Below are 22,312 nucleotides of genomic sequence, written 5' to 3' on the forward strand. Positions count from 1 at the left end.
GGGATGGGAGTAATGGATCGGCCCCGTCCTCTGGTTCTGCTGTGCCTTACCACAGACACCAAACTCTGAAAGCTTTCTCTACATATTCAAAGGAAAACAGGTAAGAGCAAAAATCCTTCCAGCTGCACAGCATCCAAAACCAGTGGAAATAATAACCAAAAATACTTAAAAACAACAAAAAAATATTAATATTTATAATATTACCAAAGAAACTTTAGGAACAGTCTGTCCCAGATTGATTAAATAAAAAACTGGTTTGTGAATTTATTAGTGTTGACACTGTTGCTAACTCAGGCATCAATAAAATGTCAGCAAAGCTTCCCAACAGCCTCAGTTATCAGCTGAAGAGCAATAAGGAAGACATGTTTGTTACTCATTAACTCCAGCAGACTTTCTACCCTTCGGTCTGGACTGCATCAAGAGACCTGAACACTTCAGTAAGTTCACCAAAGGTAAGATTAAATCTTTAGCTTTTCATTTTGTTTGACAAACTTGTACTTATTTTCTTATGCACTTGCTGCTGGTTTCAGATTTTCATTTGGGAACAGGCCAAAAGATGAGCGACATTTTAGAGGATGAAGGTGATATCTCCTTCACTGTAAAGGTAGTTGTTTTTTTAAATGTGTTTATAAAAACTAAGCCCAAAAAGCTTCAGCGTTGGTGTATATAATACTGTATAAAACTGAGATAATGAGGTTAATTTTGAGGGAAGGCTGTTTCTTGACCACCACTTTCTGTTTCCAACCAGTTTCTCGGCCGGGTCAAGGTGGTCCGGCCCTCTGGACAGCAGATCCTGGAGGAAGCTGTTCAGAGTCTGAAGGTCAGGAATTAACTCTCACACTGTTTCAGATCATATCTCCTGTGTGTCTGGATCGTTAACTTCAATCAATCTTTTTTAAAACTGTTGAGCAAATGTTTTTTTTTTGTTGCTGTTATTTTTAAAGGCTAATATCTCAAATGTGTTTCAATTTTCAATCCGTTTTTTATTTTTTTATTAGCTCAACCTGTGAGTTGACATTTTATCTATTCCTCTTTCAAGTCACCTGATAAATTCAACTCAGAAAAAGCAGCGAAGAAGAGCAAAGTCCTCATCTTCCTGTCCATGAGCGGGATTGACATTTTGGAACACAAAACCAAGGTGTGTGAAAGAAGCATTCTGATTGGCCACTCCAATGACAGTACAGTCATGGCCCAAAGTCTGGCAGGGTCAATTTTTTATTTTTTATTTCTTTTGGTAAACCTCAGAGGCTCCAGTTTATTGGCTGGAACTTCATATTGATTTTGAACTGCTGTGCTAGGCAAAGATGCTAATTAGCTTCATGTTAGAATCATATTCCACTGTATTTTTGATCAGTTTATCTTATTTCAGTTTGCTAGTACATCTCTGAAAAAATAGAACATTGTGTAAAAGTGCAGTAAATCTTACCATTCATCTCAGAAAGTGAAATGGTCATTCATATAGAAATTCATAATGCATTGAGTGAAATATTACCTTTTATTGTTTTGGGGCAATTTTAGAGATTATTGCTTTCTGGTTAAAAAACAAAAAAAACAGTGTCTCCTAAAATGAGAATATCACATTAGACCAATACAAAACCAGCTATTTAGACCCTATTGACCCGATGGAGAAGTTTTGTCTTATTTAACTTCAGAAAGTGGGGGGAAAAATATCTATGCATCTTTTTATTCAGTGTATGTAAACTTCTGGTTTCAACTGTACATTTCGTGCCTTAGTTTCAATGTTCCCCTCATGTTTGCTGCCCTCAGTTCCTCCTGTACTCCTGCCCTCTCCCCACCGTCTCCTTCTGTGCCGTCCTGCGCGATTCCCCCAAAGTCTTTGGCTTTATAGCGCAGCATCCTGCGGCTGACATGTACCACTGCTACCTGTTCCAGAGCCAGAAGCTTGTGAGTATTCCCTCTGTAGTAAACAGAAAAGAACAAGTGGGGATAGAGGGATTTTGTGTGTGTGTGTGTTTAATCTCCCAAATGGAATTATTTTCAAACCTTTTCAGGCTCCTGTCCTGGTGTCAGCTATCGGCGATGCTTTTCGAGCTTCAAAAAAGGAGCAGAACGTCAGAGGAGGGAGAGACCTGGTAGTGGAGGCACTCAGACACAAGGTTAAACCAAAGTGATTCTTTTGCCTGGGCAGAATTACAGTTCAGAACCACTCGCTGCAAAATTCAATGTTTGATATGATTCTGACTGTTGTCTAAATGCTGTAAGCATATCATCAATATTGTAGCTGGTTTTAACTTTTTCAGGGGTGTATATTGAATGAAGTACGTTACAGGTTATCACCTGATAGCAACCTTTATCTGTTTAGCTCATTTCAGCTTGTAAGCTGCTGTGACTTTACAGTTTGTCTTTTTAAGCAATGCTTCTAAACCGCCTTAGCTGGGATTTTTACATTGACTGAAAGTTTTGACTTTGCATGTTTTTCAGATTTCTTTATTTTTTCCCTGCTGCTTCTGCCTGTTTCTTTCATCTATGCAAGTCTTCTGCAGCTGACCTCAGACGCTTCTGCAGCTTTCACCAAAAAACATTCAGCTTACAGAATTCACACAGGATACGCAATTTTTTTTTCAAGTTTGCATCTTTGTTTCTTTCTTAGAATAAAGTGCTGCAGAGAGAAAACGACGAGCTGAGAAAGAAGCTTGGAGGACACATCTATGAGGTTTTGTCGTAATGTTTGGACACACGGATGAAATTAAGGGACAGTTCCATAAAAATATAAACGGTGGACGCAAGTGTGGGTGTGTGACTGTGGTGGTGCATAAAAAATATATGCAAACACATACAGATAAATATACAGAGTAAACAACATGACAGATGAGTTCAATTCTATTTCATTTGGAAATGAAATAAGTTTATGATTTTTTTAGCCTTTGACGTGAAATGAATGTCCATTTGTTTAAAAAAAGGATTATGATCTTTACTGTATTTAATTTACTGTATTTAATCTTTTCTTTCCACCTTTATTTGAGTGCTTTTACTGCAACCAGTAATATCATAAACTTGATTTTTGAAGTCAATCACGAACAACAATATGTTGTTTTTTTTTTTTTTTGGCAAGAAAAAGCTAACAGGAAATAAAAAATAAATTTGAGAGTTAAAGCAGACAATGTATTTTGCAGGCTCTGTGTATTTTTCCGGCAGTTCGTTTGAAACAAAAAATGAAAAAGCAAAAGCAGAACCGTCTTTTCGTTTTTTCAACCAAAACGATAAATTGGATATCAAACCGGTCCGTGTATTTTCAGGCAGTGTGTGAAGAAAGTGCACAAAACGAAAATGGGAAAACCGGATAACGAACTCTCAATTTCAATTTTCATGATCTCGTTTTTGACAGGCGGTCTGACCCGGATGTCCTCTGTGTCCGGCTGACTCGGGTCCGTTTCACTCATGGACATTACAAGTCAGTTTAAGCAATGCTCCTGTAAGAAACAGATCATACCAGACATGGCAGACACCAAACATTGAACATCACCACAAATGCAGCATCCCCATTGTGCAGCATGCTGGTGGCAGCATCATGCTGTGGAGATCTTTCTCAGCAACAGGCCCTGGAAAGCTTGCAAAGGTAGAAGGGGAAATAAACCACAACTTCAGAGAATCATCCGGCTAAAGCCACACAGAGATGGTTTGAAAACAAACACGACGGATGTTCTAGAATGGCCTAGTAAAAGCTCAGACTTCAATCCCACAGAGAATTTGTGGCCGATCCCCACACAACCGGACTTTGACTCACTTTCACATGAAGAGGTTTGTTTTGTATTTTATTTGTTAAAAAGCAAATTTTGTTGATGATTGATTTTTTTAAAAGCATCCAAGGTGATGAATAATTTTCATAGAAATTACACACTTCTTTACAAGCCACATGTAAAAAATCTTAAATTAAAACAGATGTTTTTGTTCCCAAACTGAGACTCCTCTTACGTTGTTTTTATGGTCTTCCTATGAAGCCTGTCTCATTTTCTACCCAGGGTTTCTCCCAGTGTATTGTCAGCCTGGCGGCCCGCGGACCAGGCAGGACCGGTATAAGGTTTCACGAGGCCTCGAGAGACGAGCGTACAACCGGAAGTCCCTAAATCAATTACAGGCCCCTCTTCCTGTTAAGAATCAGCACCACTGACAGCATTTCATGTTTGACTGGCCAACATAAAACGCAATCAGTGATAATTGTGTTTTACTGAGATAACTTTGTGATCAAACAGAACTCAAACTCTCTTTAATCTTTGAGTTTAATCTAGGAAGATCAAACTGTGGTAACAAAACAATCTAACTATGATGATTGTTCTTTAAACTGGCCAGTTTTTTAAAATCTTACACTTAAATGTTAAACAATTAAAAAAATTGTTTACGTTTTTGAAATTTAAACAATTAAAAAAATTTATGTACGCTGAAACCATTAAATCCGATTTAGCAGCATTGATATTCACAATAAATAAATGTATCTGTCTGTGGTCTAAGTTAAAATATTAGCATTTATGCGGCCCCTGAAGGTCTGGGGGCCTTCTAGAGCTGCTGACTTAATTTGTAGATATGCTGAAAGAGTCATTGTGAGATGATGTGGGGCCTACAATACTCCAGCCCAATGCTGTGCAGACAGCAGAGGGTTCACCTTCTCCTCCTAAGATGACCTGCCTTGGTGCTAATGCCTTGGAACAGTTGTAGCCAATTAAAAGCCCAACTTCACATTCTAGCTGTGGTGGAATCTCATTCACTATTACCTTTAGATGATCCCATTGCCTTGCCGTTTCACAGGAAGGAATGTGAGAGCGGTTAACTGGTATACAGTCTTTAGTGTAAGCAGGAGGGAGTTCTATTATTTCTGAGGAGTTGTAGCCTCTTACCAAGCATTGTGGTGAGTCTTAACCTTATTGTGGTTGACTTAGCTTTGAGATTGTTAGACACGTCTTGGTCAATGAATACTTTATCACTTTGGGTGTCCAAGAGTGCATAAACAAGCCTTTCTTCATCTGGTTGTTGCTCTGAAGAAACCCATACTGGTACAATCATAGAAGTGCTTACACATTGTTCATTGGTTTCTACATTGAGAGACAGGGTTGTTGCAGCCTGTTCTGTATTTGTTTGAATTTGGTTTGTCTGTGATTTGTTGCTGTCATATTTAAAATCGTGCAGACAGGTAGGGTGTTTTTTCTTGCACATTTCACATACAAGTCGGTAACGACAGTCCTTTGCGCTGTGTCCGGGTTTGAGACAACCGTAACAAAGTCTTTTATCTTTTATGTATTTTCTTCGTTCCTCAAGTGATTTGCCTTTGAACTGAGGACAACTGTGAAGCTTGTGTCCGTTGTCTTGACAGAGCATGCATGGTGGTTTAATATTTGACCTTTTTTTTGTGCTTTCCGTTTCTGTTACCACCTGCGTATGGAGAACACTGGAGGTGTGCCTTCTTTCTTTCTGGTAAACTTTACTGGTGGTTTTGGTGACGTCTGTTGAGTGGAGAGCCTGGAATGACGTGATAGGATTGCACACAATCTCAGCTTCAGAAGACATGAACTCAGTAAAGTGCCCCAAACTTGGAAACTTCCCATTTTCTTTCATGTACTGAGTGGCCTGACGATTCCACCTTGCAGCTGCCCAGTTCGGTAATTTTTGAACATGTTTTTGGTTCTCCTCACAATCGTTGAGAATGCTTAAACCTTCTATGTGTGGCATAGCTTCATGACATGTTTGAATGAAGTCAGCAAATGCTCTAAATCCTGCAGTCATTTGTTTGTATCTTTGGCCATTTTTCCAGTCTTTCTCTGTACGCTTTTTGTACAATAAATGGATGTCCATACCTTTGGTTGAGGCGTTCCCATACATCCTGGTAAGCATCACTGTCATTTCTGTAGAAGATACCATCAAGTGTTTGTCAAGCTGAACCCCCTACATATTTCTTTAAGTAGTACAGCTTGTCTGCAGGTGATATGTTCCTTTTATCAATGAGTGCAGCAAATGAAGCTTTCCACTCGATGAACTCTATTGGGTCACCTGTGAAAGTGGTGGGCTCAGGCATTGGACATGGTGACACTGTCCTCTAATGCAGTGTTTCCCAACCCTGGTCCTCAAGGCACACTGTCCTAGATGTTTTAGAGGTTTCCCTGCTTTAATGTGCCTGATTCAACCTGTTAATCAGTCATCAATTGAAATCAGCTGCACTGAAGCAAGGAAATACCTAAAACATGCAGGGCAGTGTGCCTTGAGGACCAGGGTTGGGAAACACTGCTCTAATGCCTGGGCTAAATAAAGAACATCTGCTTGTGGAGGTGAGGTGGACACAATGTTGCTTTTAGGGACTTGAATGGGAGCAGAAACTATGGAAGCCTTCTGAGCTGCTCTGGTACTGTCAACATGAACACTGCTCTCACTCTTTATCTCCTGGTCATAAGTTATTAATCTAGCTCAAGCAGCCTTTAACTCTTTTTCAGTTTTTAATCTCTCTAACTCACGTTTTTGAAATTCTAGCCCCTTTCTCTATCTTTTCTCCAAAAGTTGAATCCTTTCTCTTTGTTTTTCTTCTTCTAATAACACTTCATACTCTGCCTCCTTGGCTGCCAACTCTGCTGCAGCCTCTGCTCTCTTTACAACTACTACTGACCTTGCAGAATTTGAATTACTGGCAGTTGAATGTTTACTTAAGTGTGTGATAGAAGAACTGTAAATTGATTGAGCATAGTCTGGATTAAGAAGTTCACGTAGACGAGCCTTCACTTTCCCACTGTCATAGTCATCTATGCCTGAGAGTCTTTCATATGCAACTCTGATAATGTCATTGGTGACTGCTTCGCATGCATCTATAAGTCGCCTTGTGTCACTGCAGGGAGTAATGATTTCCCTTATTTCTGTATATAAGTTTATGACGCCATCTCTTTCTTTTTCTCAGATGTCCATGAGTGAAGCAATTTGACTGTTTGTTATGTCTGCTTTTAATTGCTCTCGTGCCGTACGTACTTGCCTTTTCCATTGATCATAAACTTTGATTAGACGTTTTTCCTTCTTGTGGGCCTCCTCCTCCTGATATGCTCGCATTTTTTCTGTGGGCTTCCTTTGACGAACAGAGCATGGAGGCTCCTCTTCCTCGTTGACAGGTAGGTCCTCTGTGTACTCTGTTTCCTTTTCAGATGGTTCCTTGCTAAGGACAGGGCTATACCGTTGACCATCAAATCCCAGAAGACCTTACTTGGAGCTGTGAAGCTGGAACCTTAATGTGGCTTTCACTGGGACCTTGGTCCTGAGAATGGATTGAACTTCTTCTTAGCTCGGGGTGAAGCTCTTCTCAGCTTGGGTCAAGCTCTTACTGTAGCGTCCCGGTTGAATAAGATGGTCTCTCAAACTGATGGTTCACAGTCCTTTATTGAACTGCCTTTTATGTGAACACACCGTAAGAGCTACAAAATATACAAATAAAATAACATTAGTACTCAAACAGTGTTGTTCTGACCTTAACATATAAATCTTTTACCTTATGTGCTAAAAGTATGTTTTACAATAGATGTATTTATTAAACTCCAAAATCCCTGTCATGAAATAAAATACAACGTATTTCAACTGTTGACGGTTGAACATAGAAAATTAGCACCATCTAGTAGGAAAAATAAACATATATACACGACAAAACACTCACCTTGTTCCCTTATCAACCAAGCGCCAACTAACTGATTGTCACCTTGAACTACACCTTAACTATCTCTTTTTCATTCCGACTCGTTTGTGTGCACCCTTCTTTGCCCAACGGCCGCGCTACTTCTACAGTTTTGCGTCAGTCACCTTACCGTTCCGAGCCCTTTCAAAATAAAATCATCGACCATCATGTCAACAAATACTCATTTACATGAGGAAACACAAAATATTAGAAAAGTCATTTACAATAACTTTTGTATGGTGAATAAAACGCGTAAGGCAACTCGCTGTTAATAGAAAATACCACAGTACGGTAGGAACCTGAATGCACCAAGAGATTATCTCACAAAAGTTTCAAATGACTCACGATGAGGAGTGGCACACTGGAAATATGGCTGTGTGAAGGTAGATTTCAACTGAAATGTTCTCGTTAATTGTTAAACCAAGTTAACTAAACTTGTTTTACCAACTTACAGACATTTAAACTCGAAGTTTGAAAATTTGCAGGGCACCATTATTTTGGAAATAGCTGAAGGACGCCACACTAGAACATACCGACTGAGGCTCTGGATAAACGAGGTCCCTCTCTGAATACCAACTGCTCTGCTTCCCCCGGTACACGGCGCTAACTTTAGGGGACAGAATGGCTCACTTTCACCTGCCTTTAAGAGGTCTGTAGTCTGGAAAGACAACTCCCCTCTGCTCCACTCTCATCTCAGTCATGGGGACGCGCTGGTCTCGGAGCGGCAGCAACCTGCCGCTTCTCCCGGAGACAAAGCCAGAGGGCCGGCTAGCAGGACACAGAGAGCCCGATAACGACTCTCTGGACGGGCTTGACAGGCGAGAGGACATCGCTCAGTTCCCGTACGTGGAGTTCACCGGCAGAGACAGCATAACCTGTCCGACATGTCAGGGCACCGGGAGAATCCCTTCAGGTGAGTAGGAGCCCGTAAACAAGTCGAGAGATTACATTTTAGACGGGCCTTTTTTTTTCATACACGGTGAGTTTTTTATTTCCTCTAATTTGACATGTTTAGCCCTTTTTCCCTCCAGAATTGTCTCGCTATGTAGTTTAACTTCTTTCTTTCTTTTTATTTTAATAGAACAAGTGAACGAGCTGGTAGCGCTGATCCCCTACAGCGACCAAAGGCTGCAGCCACAAAGGACGTGAGTCGACTATATATCTCTGTTTACTGTATTTAATTTTAATTTAATTCCTTCAACATTATTTACACTGAAGAGAGAGATGCATAAACAAGAACACACTGCTCTGATTACTGACTAGTATCCAGTATTCCTCCTGGCTCTAATTGAAAAAGTTTTACTCAATGTTTTTTTTAAGAATAAGACAAAAATAGCCTACTTACGCAAAATTAGATTTAAAAAAAAAACAAACAAACAAAAAAAAAACAAGGAAAGCATAATTCAGTGGATTATAACGTTAAAGACAAAATATATTATGCAATTACATTTGTTCACCTTGTTTTAATAATTTTGAAGAATTTTTAGTAGTGAAAAATAAAAAAAACATTTTTAAAAGTAATAATTGTATCTGCAACACATGTAACGTTGATTAAGAACAATGCAAATCCAGTTTATTATCAGAGACATCCATATTTGTGGGATTTGAAAGCAGGCGGTGTGTGTGTGTGTGTGTGTAGGAAGCTGTACGTTGTCCTGTCAGTGGTGGTCTGCCTCCTGGCCTCCGTGCTGGTCGCCTTCTTCCTCTTCCCTCGCTCGGTGGTGGTGGTGGACGCCGGGATCCGCTCAGTGACTGTACACTTCGATCACACCGACAAGAAAGTCCTGATGAACATGACGGTAGGTTTCTTCTCATTTCCACAGTAATATCACCTGGACATATATGTCCTGTAAAATTACTATCATTTAGGTGTATCAATCTTTAAACAGTATAATTACCACATTTTGCAATAAGAAAAGGCAAAGTAGTTGGCAGTTCTGACCAATAGGTGTTCATAGTTATGTTCCCCATCTGTTCTATGTTGATAATGTGATAAAAAAAAAAGTCTGCTGTCATTGTGATTGCAACATGTTCTGATCTGAGAATGTATTTGCTACTTCTTGTTTAAAGAAAAAAGCAAACAAAAAAGCTTCTGTCAAAAGTTGCAACGATCAGAATTATGTAGCAAATGTTTTCATGAACTTTGACCTGCTGGTTCTGCCTTAGACATATTCAAATTTCTTTAAAAAAAGTTTAATATAGGCAGGGCATCCCTACCTCTGCATGGTATAAAACATAGTTTTAATCGGTTTTTATGCTTTTGGCAGATTTCAGATATCCTGTAATTTGAAAAAAAGGATCACACAACAAAAATACTAACGCAAAATTATTACAGAGGAGTTTAGGCAATATACGTCACGCTTTTCTAGGATTACTAAGAAAAGAAGCCTATTCCATCAGAGTGGTATGGTGCACTCTGTTTGAAAGTTGGATTTTTCCAAATTACCAACAAGAAAACCTGAAGCCACAGTTCAGACTTTAAGTTGGTCAGTATGGCTGCTGCAGGTCTTTGACAATTTGTATCTAGAAAACTCCAGCCACTCTTGTAGGTCCTTCCTCACTTGACCTAGTCGTGGTTTAATATGGTCCAATTACGAATTGGATAAAAGTTTGTTTCTAATTATAATATTAGCTGCTCCTGATATTATTTTACTTTATTTTTCCAGCCGACCTTTCAAACCGTTCGGACTGTTTTTTTCCTTTCCAGAGCACGCTGAACTTCAGCAACCCAAACTTCTTCAGCGTGCTGGTGCAGAGCGTGAGCTGCCAGGTCCTCTACATGAAGACGGTGGTGGGGACTCGGCAGCTGGACAACCCCACCACCATCCAGCCGCTCAGCCACAGCCAGGTGCGGAAAACAAGCGCCCTTCTCTCACACAGACACATTCTAGGTTTGAAATGATCAAATGCTTCGCTTAGTTCAACGTAGCACTGATTCACAAAACAATTTGCCTAAATAAAACATGGATTTATATACAGAAACGTGCGTTCAGGTCAGTCCAGTCATAGCAGAAGTCAGAACCCACCACACTGACGGTGTGTTGGATGAAAACAAAAAGCTTCATCAGAACACGCTGCAGGTCTGGCTGCCAAGAGGTCCAGCTGGTCAGGATTTATGTAACTCAACAAAGAACACAAACTCCTTACATCAGCAGTGAGTCACACTGTTCACATATCTATCCATTCATGTTCCCATATCAGCATAAACACACACACACACACACACACACACACACATGCCGTCTCTCTGTATTAAGCACTAAAACCATCAGCTGAAAACAAAATATTCAGCATTTGCTATTTTCATCTCGAGTCTCATTTGTCACTTGCTCAGTTGCTAAAACAGGAAGCTGGTTTCTCTTTCTTGATTTTTATCAGTTAACGTTTCTGCACAATTATTAGAAACCATGTTGCGACGTGTGTGCAAGAGAAAAAGGTCTACACTTCAAAGTTCTTGCGCTAGAGGTTAAACATCTGTTGCATCTTTTGGTAACTATATTTAAACAAAAGTAAAATAAAGCTGGATTCCTGCAATCCTGGAAGAAATGTTGTTCTGTACGTTTCAGCGGCTCGCCACCACTTGTACCAACTGATCATGTACAGATGTGACTAAAAGATTAAACACAAACCTCATGTTTCCTGGTTTGGGAAATTTTTGTGTGTGTGTGTGTGTTTTTTTTTTTATCATATTTTTGAAAACAAGACAAACATAAAACACATCTCAAACCTGAATCACTAACAGTCCTGAATTTGTACTTGAAGAGGATCATAAAATGAACTTTCTATGCAGACATGATTGTTGTTGTTTCTTTTTCTTCCGGCTGTGTAAATAAGTCTGATTTAGTTTTTTGGACGCATGACATTTTCACCAGAGTCATACATTTACTTTGATACCAGAGCAATTCAAGTAAACATAATTGTTCCTGAGTTATATTCCATTTTTTGATGCCTCAACCTTTCCACAGGTGAACTACACGGTCAGTGTGGAGATCGGCAGCAATGCACCTTATGTCTAGTAAGTGGCGCCCAAACTGTGTTTATTCAACTTGTACTGAGAAATGACTCATATGGGACTTTTTTTTCTCTTTTATGTCTTGCAGTGCCTTCTGCACAATACCCAGAATCAAGGTCCACAACATTGTCATATTTATGCAGTAAGTTGTAGTTGCTGTGGTAAGAGCTCTAGAAATGCATTGATTTGTATTTCTTAATTCTGATTTTTATTTTTTAGTCAAATCAGCTGTAAAACATGACGCTAGACCCTGGGTTGGTGTTTTATAAATGTTAATCTCTTTTGGATGTTGAAGTGAAGTCTGTCATAGGATTAGTTTTGACCTTTCACCTGGCATGGTGCCTTCAGCTGTAACCTTATTAACACTGATGATAATAATGATATCAGGGTTAACTATCAGAGTTAACTGTTGTGTCACTCAGTCTTATCTTTCTACTAATCCTGATGCTTCATGGCTGTTTGTCAGTAAGATTTACACACAAATGCTGAGTAGAACCAGCTGATAAATACGTGATACTTAGGATGTTTCAGAGATCTCAATAAAGTACTGAAACTTGTGGTTCAAATTAGAATTTAAATAAAATGCATGGTGAAATCATCCAAACCCTTCACAAGACCAACCACTATTTCTACGGAGCATTGGCCCCCCTGTGGTGGTCAAAGTGGGTCCTGGAGGGCCGGCATCCTGCATGTTCTAGTCCTCTTGCTCTAATGATGGATTGTTAGAGGCCTGAGAAGAACTTTGACCTGCTGAGAAGGTTGTTGGTGCCACCAGGGAGAGAACTAGAACATACAGGATGCCGGTTCTCCAGGACCCACTTTGGGCACCACTGAGCTGCATCACCATCACACTGTATTTATTATTTTGCTTGCATCCCCACCAGGTTAAGGATCGTTTATTTATTTATTTTAGGTCTTTTTAGTGTTTACCTTTTTTAAGACATTGCAGTTGGTGCTGAAAATGTACATGATTAACTAATAATATTTTCAAATTTCCTTTCAACTTTAGACATTTCCTTTAACTCCAAAACACGGTGGACTGCTGGATGACCCACACACCAGACTTAACAAGTTTTCTGGGGGAAATTCTGAAGTAAAATATGTGTGATGTCATTTAAATATAGTTAATTTTTTTTTTTTATTAGAAATACATTTATTTCATGGCCACTTCTCCAGTTTTATAAAATAAATTCTTCTGTAGAAGTTTAGGGCATTTTAAAACGTATTGAGTTGTGGCATGCTTGGCTTTGCAAACTTGCTATGACGCTCCAAATGTTGCAGGTCAAACCTTTACTTCTACACTGTAACAGTTTAATCTAACTCAGTCAGAAGTTGTCAATGGCCAATACAAAAATATTGCAAGGACAATAAGATAAAGTCATGTAAGTAAAGTTTAGTTTTAGAGAGAAAAAGTCTGTTTAACTCAGCAGCGGTTGTCGTATTTAATTTTTTTTCTCTTTCTTTTGTTTTTAAACCTCTATGATTATTGAGCAGGTGCCATCTGCAGCTGCATCTTGTTACATGTTACAGTAACCATGGTGACCTGTGTTGAAATATCTTGTGGCCACATCCTGCTCTTCACGGCGTTTATTGAAAAGCTTGCCTCTGTTTTCAGGACCTCGGTGAAAACGTCGTACATGGTGCGAACGTCCCAGAACAGCCTGGAGGATTTCCACTACATAGACTGTGGCTCCAACACCACCCACCCCCGGACTCACCAGTAGCACAACCAGGAAGGAAGCAACAAAGTAGATTTTTTTTTTTTTATTAGAAATCCGCCATACACACAAATAAAAAAACAACCTTCAAACGAAGTGTTTTGGTTGCTGAGCGTTGCCAAGTTGAACATAAATTTTTGATGAAGTGAGTTTGATTTTTTTGGGCCTTTTTCAGGAATATTTATTTTTCTCTTTCTACATTTCCACATAAATATCTATCAGTGCAGGAAGGGGATTTGTTTGCCCACAGACACAGTGGTTCACATGTTGCTGACAACGGAGTGAATAACTCGCTGATTCACTACCAAACAGCATTCTCTACTAAGAGTCACACAAAGGTCTTTATGTCGTGGGGAAAATGGCCGACGTTCTCAGACAAAAACTTGGAACTGTTTCTGCTGATAAAAACTTCTTCCACTTCACATCATTCTAACTGAATCCTACCAACTTCTCTTTTCAGAAAGGAAATACAAAAAAAGAAAAAGGGGTAATTGTTGTTCCTGCTTTTGGTGTCATGCAGTAATGCTGTCTCTGCTATTTTTTGTTGTTCTTTCTTGAATTTAAATGTGTTTAAAAGGCATTGAAATGCTTACTGGATTTTATTTGTTCTTTAATTATTACTTTGATTTCATTAAATCTTTGCACACCAATTTTATTGACTCAGAGATCATTTTTACATCAAATGTAAAAGTATTAGACCTTTTTTTTTTAAAGGGGTATTTATCTATTTCTAAATTCTGGGAAATGTATTAAGGGACAAAATATCCACTTTGGGTTACCATGTAAAAAGATTGAAAGGGATTGTGAATAAATAAGATAAATAATTGTCTTGAATTTTTTTTTTAGACATATAATTTTATTTTTTCTTGCATGCTGGAGCATCACTTAAGGTGGTAAAGTAAAAATATTGGAAATCTGGTCGGGATGCTCCCTAGATCTTAAGCCCTCTTTAGAATTTGATAGTTTTCCAAACCAATGACACGTCATGAACGGCTCCTGTATACTTCTTGATGCAAGCATAGGAACAATTTTTACTTTTAACACTGATAACTCTGTCAAAGAGCCTAACCTTGCTGATGGGGAAGCCAAACACTTCCTCAAAGTATGCCGGCTGGCTGATAAGGAGCAGGTAGAAGGTCCAGCTGCGGCAGAAGTTTGCCACAATGATAGCATAGACCGGCATGGAGGTAAAGAAACGACGCCATGGGGTCTTGAATTTCTGTTGAAGGTCAAGCGTGTGAGTAGGTTTAAAACCTAGCCTGAAATCCAGAGTTTATTAAATACGCACACCTCTGTAGCGCTCAGTTGGTTGGCTGTTTCGCCGATGGCAGCCTCGATGTACATCTTCTCCTCCTGTGTGATTGTGGGATGTTGAGCAGGACTCCCATAAGCCAGGAGGAGCCATAGGACATACCACATGATCCCAAACACGCCTTCAAACCAGACAAGAGCAGATTACATTCACACTGTGGTTATCTGCAGTGCTTTTTATAAAAGTATGAACGAGTGAGCGTAGGACAAATTAATTAAACCCCAACACACACCGTCTCTGGATCACAGGAATTTCCGTTATTAAAAATAGTTCCAGCATGAGTCACAGAGGTAGGACAGGAAAATGCTAATTTACATCAATAAATCATGAGACCGTATCACGGTGAAATCAGAGTGGCTTTTTATTAAAATACGTTGGCGAAGGTACGGCTTTCGTGTGAGTGTTAATCATTTTAATCAAACCTCGAAGCGTTTTAGATAAAACCGAGGTGCAAAACCAGACAGAGTACAACTAGCAGTGAGTAACGTGTCGCACACAGATTATGAAAAGGACCTTACGTGAAATTAAACTGTATATTTTCCTCTACTAAACAGACCTAGTGTATTTTCTAATTAGGCTATTAAACTTAGAAACCAAACATTACACCAGCCTAGATAGCTTTGTTTTTTGTTGTTGTTTTTTTTTTTCATAAAATTGATTGAAAAATTTATAAATTATTTAAATTATTAGATACAAAGCAGAGACAAAAGTATTTAACCACCAGCTGGACACAGACTACACCTCTCACTGCTGAAGGCTTAGTCCTGGTAAACTGGAGCTCTCCTCTCCAGTGACACTACATGCTTTGCTTTAAGAGAGTCAAGTCAGTATTGGTATAATAATCCAAATTTAATGGCATTTTTTTCTAAATAGGATCCATGTGTGTATGTAACTGACTTTGAATCTGATTTCTGGACTGAATTAGCTATAAATTTATTTACATAAACTGGATTTGTTTGTTTTGCAAATTGCCTTCAGACTTTTGTTTCAAACCAATGCTTTGCATCTAATTAATACTTGTACTGGGCTAAAACAGAAGTCCATAACTGTAATTGTGTTAATATCAATCCATCCAGTATCTAACATACTTATTCCTAGAGAGACTTGCTGAAGAAAATTCAGTCCCAAAGCATGATACTGCCGCCACCATGTACGACCATTGGATAGGGTGGTTAGCATGAAAAATGTTTCTGAACTGAAAATGTGCCAATAATATTTTTATTAAAACTAGACCGAATTTTTTTTTTAACTTGTTTTACTACAACTTAAAATGTGTAAATGACTTTGGTTGTGTAAATTTTGTGTCTGTTTTGTTGTTCCTCACCATAAAGATAAAAGACTGAAGACCAGCCGACATACTGCACCAGAACTCCAGCTAACGGCATGGCGATTACCGCTCCGGCGTAGGAACCTGATGATATCAAACATCACTGTCAGGCATCACATCTCAGTGATAGTCATCATAAAACATGTTTTCCCTTGGTTATGCTTTTTTTTGTTAGCTTTTTTTTTTTGCAGGATTATAATACAAGACACCAACATCGGGGAGTTCAAATGTGTCTTAATGACCATAGTCAAATCAAAGACATGCATTAGAGTCATTGAGCAAACACCATCAAAATGAGCCATTAGTGCTGCCCTTACTGAGAAGGTGTTTTAGCCTGTTTTCTGCAGTCTGACGCCTTCATGAGCACGGCTGATTTCTATAGAGCAGCAACGCTGAGAGAGTTTTTGGACATTCAGCAGTGTGACACTTCATTTAGGTGAATGGACAGGAAAGCTCCTTCAGTTTACACAGGTGAACTGTGTTCATTTACAGACAATGTCAAGAGGGTTTTGATGCACGGGTTGTCATGGTACCAATTTAAAGTGCGACACTGTTATTCAAATTTCAACAGAGGCAGCAAGGGTCAGCATCTGCAAAGCAAAGCACACTCGCTCATGTCCATTTACTTGTCGTACTCCTTGTGACTTGTGAGGAGGTTCCATCAAAGATGTTTGGAATGGTAAAAAAAAGCTCAGAGCTGCTGTTTGTTAGATTAAAGAAAGGAGCGACGTGACTCACCGCAGAATGATGTGGTCGCCAGTCGACTACGTTCGAGAGGCGGAGCCCACTTGGACCACATCCCGTGACACGCTGGGTAGGTGACCCCCTAAAGGGAGCAGGGTGCAGAATGACAAAGACCAAGGACTAACTTGGGGATGCACAAGAGGCAGGTTTTTAAGTCTTAGACAGATTTTTTTTGGGGAAAGCACAACTATTAGTAGATGATCATTCTTTCAATAGACAAAGACAAAGGCTGGATATAAAAGTTGAGGCTGGTGTAAAACATCTAGCTCTCCTACTTTGGAATTCCTTGGTTTTTCTATCTCATATTTCCAACTTTTATGGTAGGCAACTTTTTCTGTCACATTGCTCTTAATGAATCCAATGTTTGGCAATCAGATGATTCCACTCCAACATCCTAGAGCCAGTGTGTCCAACTAATTTTCACTTCGAGCCACATCATAAATGACCTCTATGGTCCGGTTATGGCAGAAAATATAGATAAAACTACTGAAGGTAGTTTTTGCTTGTCCATCTGTTCATGTTGATGTAAGTTGGCCCAAACTAAGAACTGATTTGATTTGACTGATAAAATACTATTTAAATACACAAATGTTATCTTGAAATTCTACTTCTGTGGTTCTGTAAACCTCAGAGGGACCATAGAAACAGCTGCGGCTATTGATTTGGTCTGCAAAAGCATAGCATACATTAGAGTACCTGAAACAAGAAAATAAAACACCCATTGCTATATGATAAGGAATGACGACGTGTCACCCCAACACAAATCTAGAAGTATTTTTCCTGGTTCATGCTTAATCAGTGCTTGGTAAAGGGTGACCTGCCTTATCATTCATCTCTCTCTTTCTCTAGGAACCTAAATTAATTTTAAAATTTTCTATTAGCTGACAATTTTCCTTCCTTACCTCCACTAACCCCTGCAATAAGCTTACAAACATGACGCAGCCATAGTGCACCCTGGCAGCTGACGGGATGAACATGTTCAGCACTGATGTTAGAAAAATGGCAGCCCCAAAAACCCTGTGAAGAAAACAAGGGCCGTCAATGAATCAGTACAGCCAGACTCCATCAGAATAGCTTATGTGTTTCAATGAAAATGCTTCATGGGAAATGAACCTTCACTGGGCCTTTTTTAAATATTTAGGTTTTATAATTGATTATTCCTGGGTTTTGTTCTCAACCTTCAACAGCTTGTAAAAAAGATGAAGCTGAAGCTGGGTTCTTATTTCAAAATTAAATCTTGTTTATAAAGATTTATCATTTCATCACAGATTTAGTGCCTCTGTTTTATTGCATTGGGACTGTATCTCTTGTCCCTTTTTGTTAAAATATTTTCAGGTGTTTATTTTCTGCGCTCAGGTGATTTGATTTTATTAATTGTTCGGTGTGCAATGATCTTTCCAAAAAAAATTGCTTTCCAGTTTGCTGCTCCCTCAGTCTGGAATCAACTGCAAAAAGACTTAAAGCTGAAAGAAATTGTTTCCTTTAATGCATTTAAGGCCACTCTTAATCAGTTTGTAAATAAGATTTTTTTTTGTACATGTTTAGATTAATATCTAGTTTTATATTAGATTCATTACTACCTTTATGTCTGTGTTGGCTACACAGTCTATGTATATATCTATAGATATATAGATCTATAGATATCTCTAGATCTATAGATATATCTATCTATCTATACCTATATATATCTATAGATATATATCTATATCTATCTATCTATATCTATATCTATATAGATATAGATATAGATATAGATATCTATATCTATAGATATATTTATATCTATATCTATAGATATAGATATATAGACTGATGGGGCTGCAAAGTGGCGCAGTTGGTAGAGCTGTTGCCTTGCAGCAAGAAGGTCCTGGGTTCGATTCCCGGCCGGGGATCTTTCTGCATGGAGTTTGCATGTTCTCCCTGTGCATGCGTGGATTCTCTCCGGGTTCTCCGGCTTCCTCCCACAGTCCAAAAACATGACTGACAGGTTAATTGGTTTCTCTAAATTCTCCCTAGGTGTGAGTGTGTGTGTGTGTGTGAGTGTGTTGTTTGTCTTGTATGTCTCTGTGTTGCCCTGCGACAGACTGGCGACCTGTCCAGGGTGAACCCCGCCTCTCGCCCAGGACGCAGCTGGAGATAGGCACCAGCAACCCTCCCGACCCCATTAGGGAAGAAGGGTGTATAGAAAATGGATGGATGGATGGATGGATGGATATATAGACTGATATACTATTTGTAATTTTAGAACTGGAATAAATGATTGTTTCAATAATTTTCTAATTTGTTGAGCTGCATTTATATTTGTGATCTTGACCAAATCTTTAGGCAGCTGGTGAAAGCTTGACAAACACTGTGTGCGTGTGTGTGTAGGTGTGTGTGTGTAGGTGTGTGTGCGTGTGTGTGTAGGTGTGTGTGCGTGCGTGTGTGTGTGTATGCGTGTGTGGGTGTGTGTGGGCATGTGTGTGTGTGTGTGTAGGTGTGTGTGCGTGTGTGTGTGTGGGTGTGTGTGGGCATGTGTGTGTGTGTGTGTAGGTGTGTGTGCGTGTGCGTGTGTGTGTGTGGGTGTGTGTGGGCATGTGTGTGTGTGTGTGTGTCTGTAAGCTGCAGTAGACTAATAAAGCACCACATCTCCGAATCTGTCTGTCAAAGTGTCTCAGTCAACCTTATAGCCTGACACATCTGACACCTCTGTCATTCACTGAATGAGATAAAAAGACAACCCATTCAACCCACAAGCTTCTGCTTCACCACCACAGTGCTGCCATGCTCCCTCTTACCCAAAATCCCCGTCATCCGTTTTTTTGCAAAGCAGCATGTAAGTGACACTTGTAATATTCCAGCTGCTGCTGTTTCAGAAGGAAATCAGAAGGAGGATCTTTCATTATTAACTCTGTCAGTGGCATGTCCTTTTTTTCCTGTGAAGCTTTTATTACAGGATTGCTATCAGCTCCATCAGTAATGTTCACTGTGCCAAACAGTTTTAACCCTTTAAATCGCAGGAGCAGAAGAAGAGCTTCCCCTAATTCTAGTTCTCTTACTTATTTACTGAGTAAATTTGATGGTATTTGATGGTAATCAGGGTGACACCCAGTTCATCCTTATGAAAAAGGGCATCTTTACTGCTAAAGCTGAGTTTCCAGCACTAATACCGGTAACACAAACGACACTGACAGCACCCCGACCTGTTGGCAGACAGCTTGTTGGAGATGAATCCGCCTGGGATCTGAGTGACGATGTAGCCCCAAAAGAAGGACCCGTGGATCAGCCCCACAGTCTCTGGGTCCCAGTTAAACTGAGCTTTCTGAAATGGAGTTAATAAAACAAATGAGACAAAAATGTTCATATTCTGGGGAATAAAATACAGAGTGCTTCCCTTGATTATCACATACTGGTAACTAATCTAAATTCCTTTCTGAATGTATGATGAAAAAAGTGAACATTGACGTTTCTGTGTGTCATGACTGTGTCTGAAACAAAAGCAATATTTCATAAGGCAAAATAAGATTTAAAAACCCTTCTTTTTATAATTAATTGTATATGAATTTAAGATGACTCCATGCAAGGCACAGAAGAACACTCAATAATAAGTTTTCTAAAACGAATTATTACATTTCCTTTTTACTTGAAAATATGTTTCGTGGGAAGTGAATGTCTGACTTGAAACTACTAAAAATTTACAAAATATATTGAAAAATTATTGTTATCATTATTTCTGTTAATCTTGATGATTAGGCCTTACACCTAATAAAAACATAAAATTTAGTTTCTCCACAAAAAATTATGTCAAGGCCATTCAAGGTTATGCATACACATTGGCTACATTGCTCATAAGTTACTTTTTTTTTAAAGAATAAAAGTAAATCATCTTTTACAACATGCAATTCACTGAGACATGTATATCTTAAAACCTTTAATGCCAAAGAGTAAAAACAAAACAGTATTCAGTTAGCTTGTTGGATTTCAATCTACCTGAATCACTCGCGTCCCGTTGATATAGACTGTGTTGTTGTTCACCATCTCTACAATGGCCACGCCCAGGTTGCATCGGATGCCAAAGGAGATGCAGAAGCCCAGGCCACTGAGGATGGCAATGATGTAGCGCTTGGGCAGACCGCCGCAGCTGCAGTCCAGCAGGGGGGCAGGAAGTGGTGCTGATGTCACCGGCTGTCCATCTTCTGTCAGTTCAATGTTTTCCTCATCCTCAACATTACTACCGTCCATTTTCCTAAAGAGTAAAAGGGAATGGCAATCTGTTCACTTTGCTGCATTTTCATGTCACACTGTTATTTATATAGATTTATATAGTGTGTTAGTAAAAATCAGTAGCAAACAAGGATAAGGATCAGTGATCTGCTGTCATCAGGTTTCTTTAAGGTTTCTCATTCTTCACATCCATTCTGCCTCCTGAATCAACATGTCTCTGTTCACACCAGCCAGCAATAGATCTCCTATTACCAGAGGCATCTCCACAGTGCAGAGGGCTGCTGAAATTTGCAGTTTTTCTTCTGCACAAATTTAAGAGAGGGAAGAACAAGCTTTGATGGATTGTAATATTTCTTTCACATCTGCCACTTTCTTGGTGCAGAGCTTTTTTTATTGGCACTAATTGTAAATATTGTCTTTTCAATGTGCATTTTATATATATTTTTTTATTTAATTATCTCCATTTCACATTACTTTAGATTGTGAAATGTATCTTTCACAGTATTTTTTCATAACTACACTGTATTTATGTTGAAATTTTGACCTTAATGTATGGTATTATATTTTTAATTCTGTTTTATATATTGTATACTCTATCTTTGTGTGAGTCTATTTGCTGTTATTGCCTGTTACTTTGCTGCTGTTGCACAGATTTTTTTTTTTTTACATTATTCTACAGTATTCTATCTATTGCTATGTTTTTGCCTCCACTGTGCCTCTTGTTGCTGAAAGTAAATCATTCCCTCCAGATCCAGGATCTGATATTTCAGACAGAAATTAGGAGAAGTATTGCAAAAATTACAAAATAATTTTAATAATGATAATAATCATCATAAATTGAGAACAAATAAATAAATATTGCCACAATTATTAGTATGATTATTATTATTATTATTATTTGTGGCAGTGGAAATATAAGTGTTGGTAGTATTTCTGTTAGGTTTTACATCACTATTTTATTTTCATTATCTTATTATGACGTTATTATTAGAATTATGTCTTGAATAAATGCTAAGCCAAAACCCACACTAAACATGTCTGTCATCACTTTGTTCTATATCACATAAATGTCTTCTGTTTTCATAATGATGTTGCCTTTATTTTATTTTCTGTAATTCTATTTTTGTTGTCTTGTCTAAATAATCCTCCACTTTATTTTCTAAAGACAGTCGTCTGAATACATGTCTAAGCTTCTCCACCGCTGACAAATTCTTCTGTTAAGAATTTATTAGATGTAAAATATGCATTACTGCCTAAAAATAAAACCTGTGATTACATCACTGGCCTCCCTCTGCAAGGAATAGGATCAGATATTTCTTTATCGCCAGGATTTCTCATGGCAGACGAT

The 22,312-nt window shown here is 38.8% G+C and overlaps 3 protein-coding genes across 9 annotated transcripts; 2 read left to right on the forward strand and 1 right to left on the reverse strand.

Annotated features, from left to right (window-relative positions):
- Positions 1-291: 291 nt before the first annotated feature.
- Positions 292-3,822, forward strand: LOC122836825 (PTB domain-containing engulfment adapter protein 1-like). Of its 2 annotated transcripts, none has more exons than XM_044126732.1 (7): positions 292-437; positions 531-604; positions 749-820; positions 1,040-1,138; positions 1,768-1,905; positions 2,013-2,117; positions 2,612-3,822. In XM_044126732.1, the coding sequence occupies exons 2-7, from the start codon at positions 557-559 to the stop codon at positions 2,684-2,686; spliced, it is 537 nt and encodes a 178-aa protein (XP_043982667.1). In that variant the 5' UTR covers positions 292-437; positions 531-556; the 3' UTR covers positions 2,687-3,822. The 2 variants fall into 2 exon arrangements, with proteins under 2 accessions (XP_043982667.1, XP_043982658.1); XM_044126723.1 differs by having other exon boundaries at positions 293-452.
- A 4,028-nt stretch (positions 3,823-7,850) lies between these two features.
- Positions 7,851-14,204, forward strand: LOC122836833 (transmembrane protein 106C-like). Of its 6 annotated transcripts, none has more exons than XM_044126744.1 (9): positions 7,877-8,031; positions 8,134-8,241; positions 8,346-8,561; positions 8,730-8,793; positions 9,288-9,447; positions 10,356-10,539; positions 10,628-10,802; positions 11,614-11,663; positions 11,749-11,792. In XM_044126744.1, the coding sequence occupies exons 3-8, from the start codon at positions 8,348-8,350 to the stop codon at positions 11,615-11,617; spliced, it is 801 nt and encodes a 266-aa protein (XP_043982679.1). In that variant the 5' UTR covers positions 7,877-8,031; positions 8,134-8,241; positions 8,346-8,347; the 3' UTR covers positions 11,618-11,663; positions 11,749-11,792. The 6 variants fall into 6 exon arrangements, with proteins under 6 accessions (XP_043982689.1, XP_043982679.1, XP_043982714.1 ...); XM_044126768.1 differs by lacking the exon at positions 10,628-10,802 and adding an exon at positions 13,276-14,204 and having other exon boundaries at positions 7,893-8,031; positions 10,356-10,496; positions 11,749-11,802; XM_044126758.1 differs by lacking the exon at positions 10,628-10,802 and adding an exon at positions 13,276-14,204 and having other exon boundaries at positions 7,895-8,031; positions 8,134-8,561; positions 10,356-10,496; positions 11,749-11,802.
- LOC122836853 (vesicular glutamate transporter 3-like) lies at positions 11,882-22,294 on the reverse strand. The gene is made up of 7 exons (XM_044126800.1): positions 20,731-22,294; positions 19,944-20,062; positions 17,664-17,778; positions 16,756-16,843; positions 16,015-16,101; positions 14,669-14,811; positions 11,882-14,597 (listed from the first exon to the last, which is right to left on the reverse strand). The coding sequence occupies exons 1-7, from the start codon at positions 20,980-20,982 to the stop codon at positions 14,328-14,330; spliced, it is 1,074 nt and encodes a 357-aa protein (XP_043982735.1). The 5' UTR covers positions 20,983-22,294; the 3' UTR covers positions 11,882-14,327.
- Positions 22,295-22,312: the final 18 nt, after the last annotated feature.

Source organism: Gambusia affinis, linkage group LG01 (genome assembly GCF_019740435.1).
Source record: "Gambusia affinis linkage group LG01, SWU_Gaff_1.0, whole genome shotgun sequence".
NCBI classification, from domain to species: Eukaryota; Metazoa; Chordata; class Actinopteri; order Cyprinodontiformes; family Poeciliidae; genus Gambusia; species Gambusia affinis.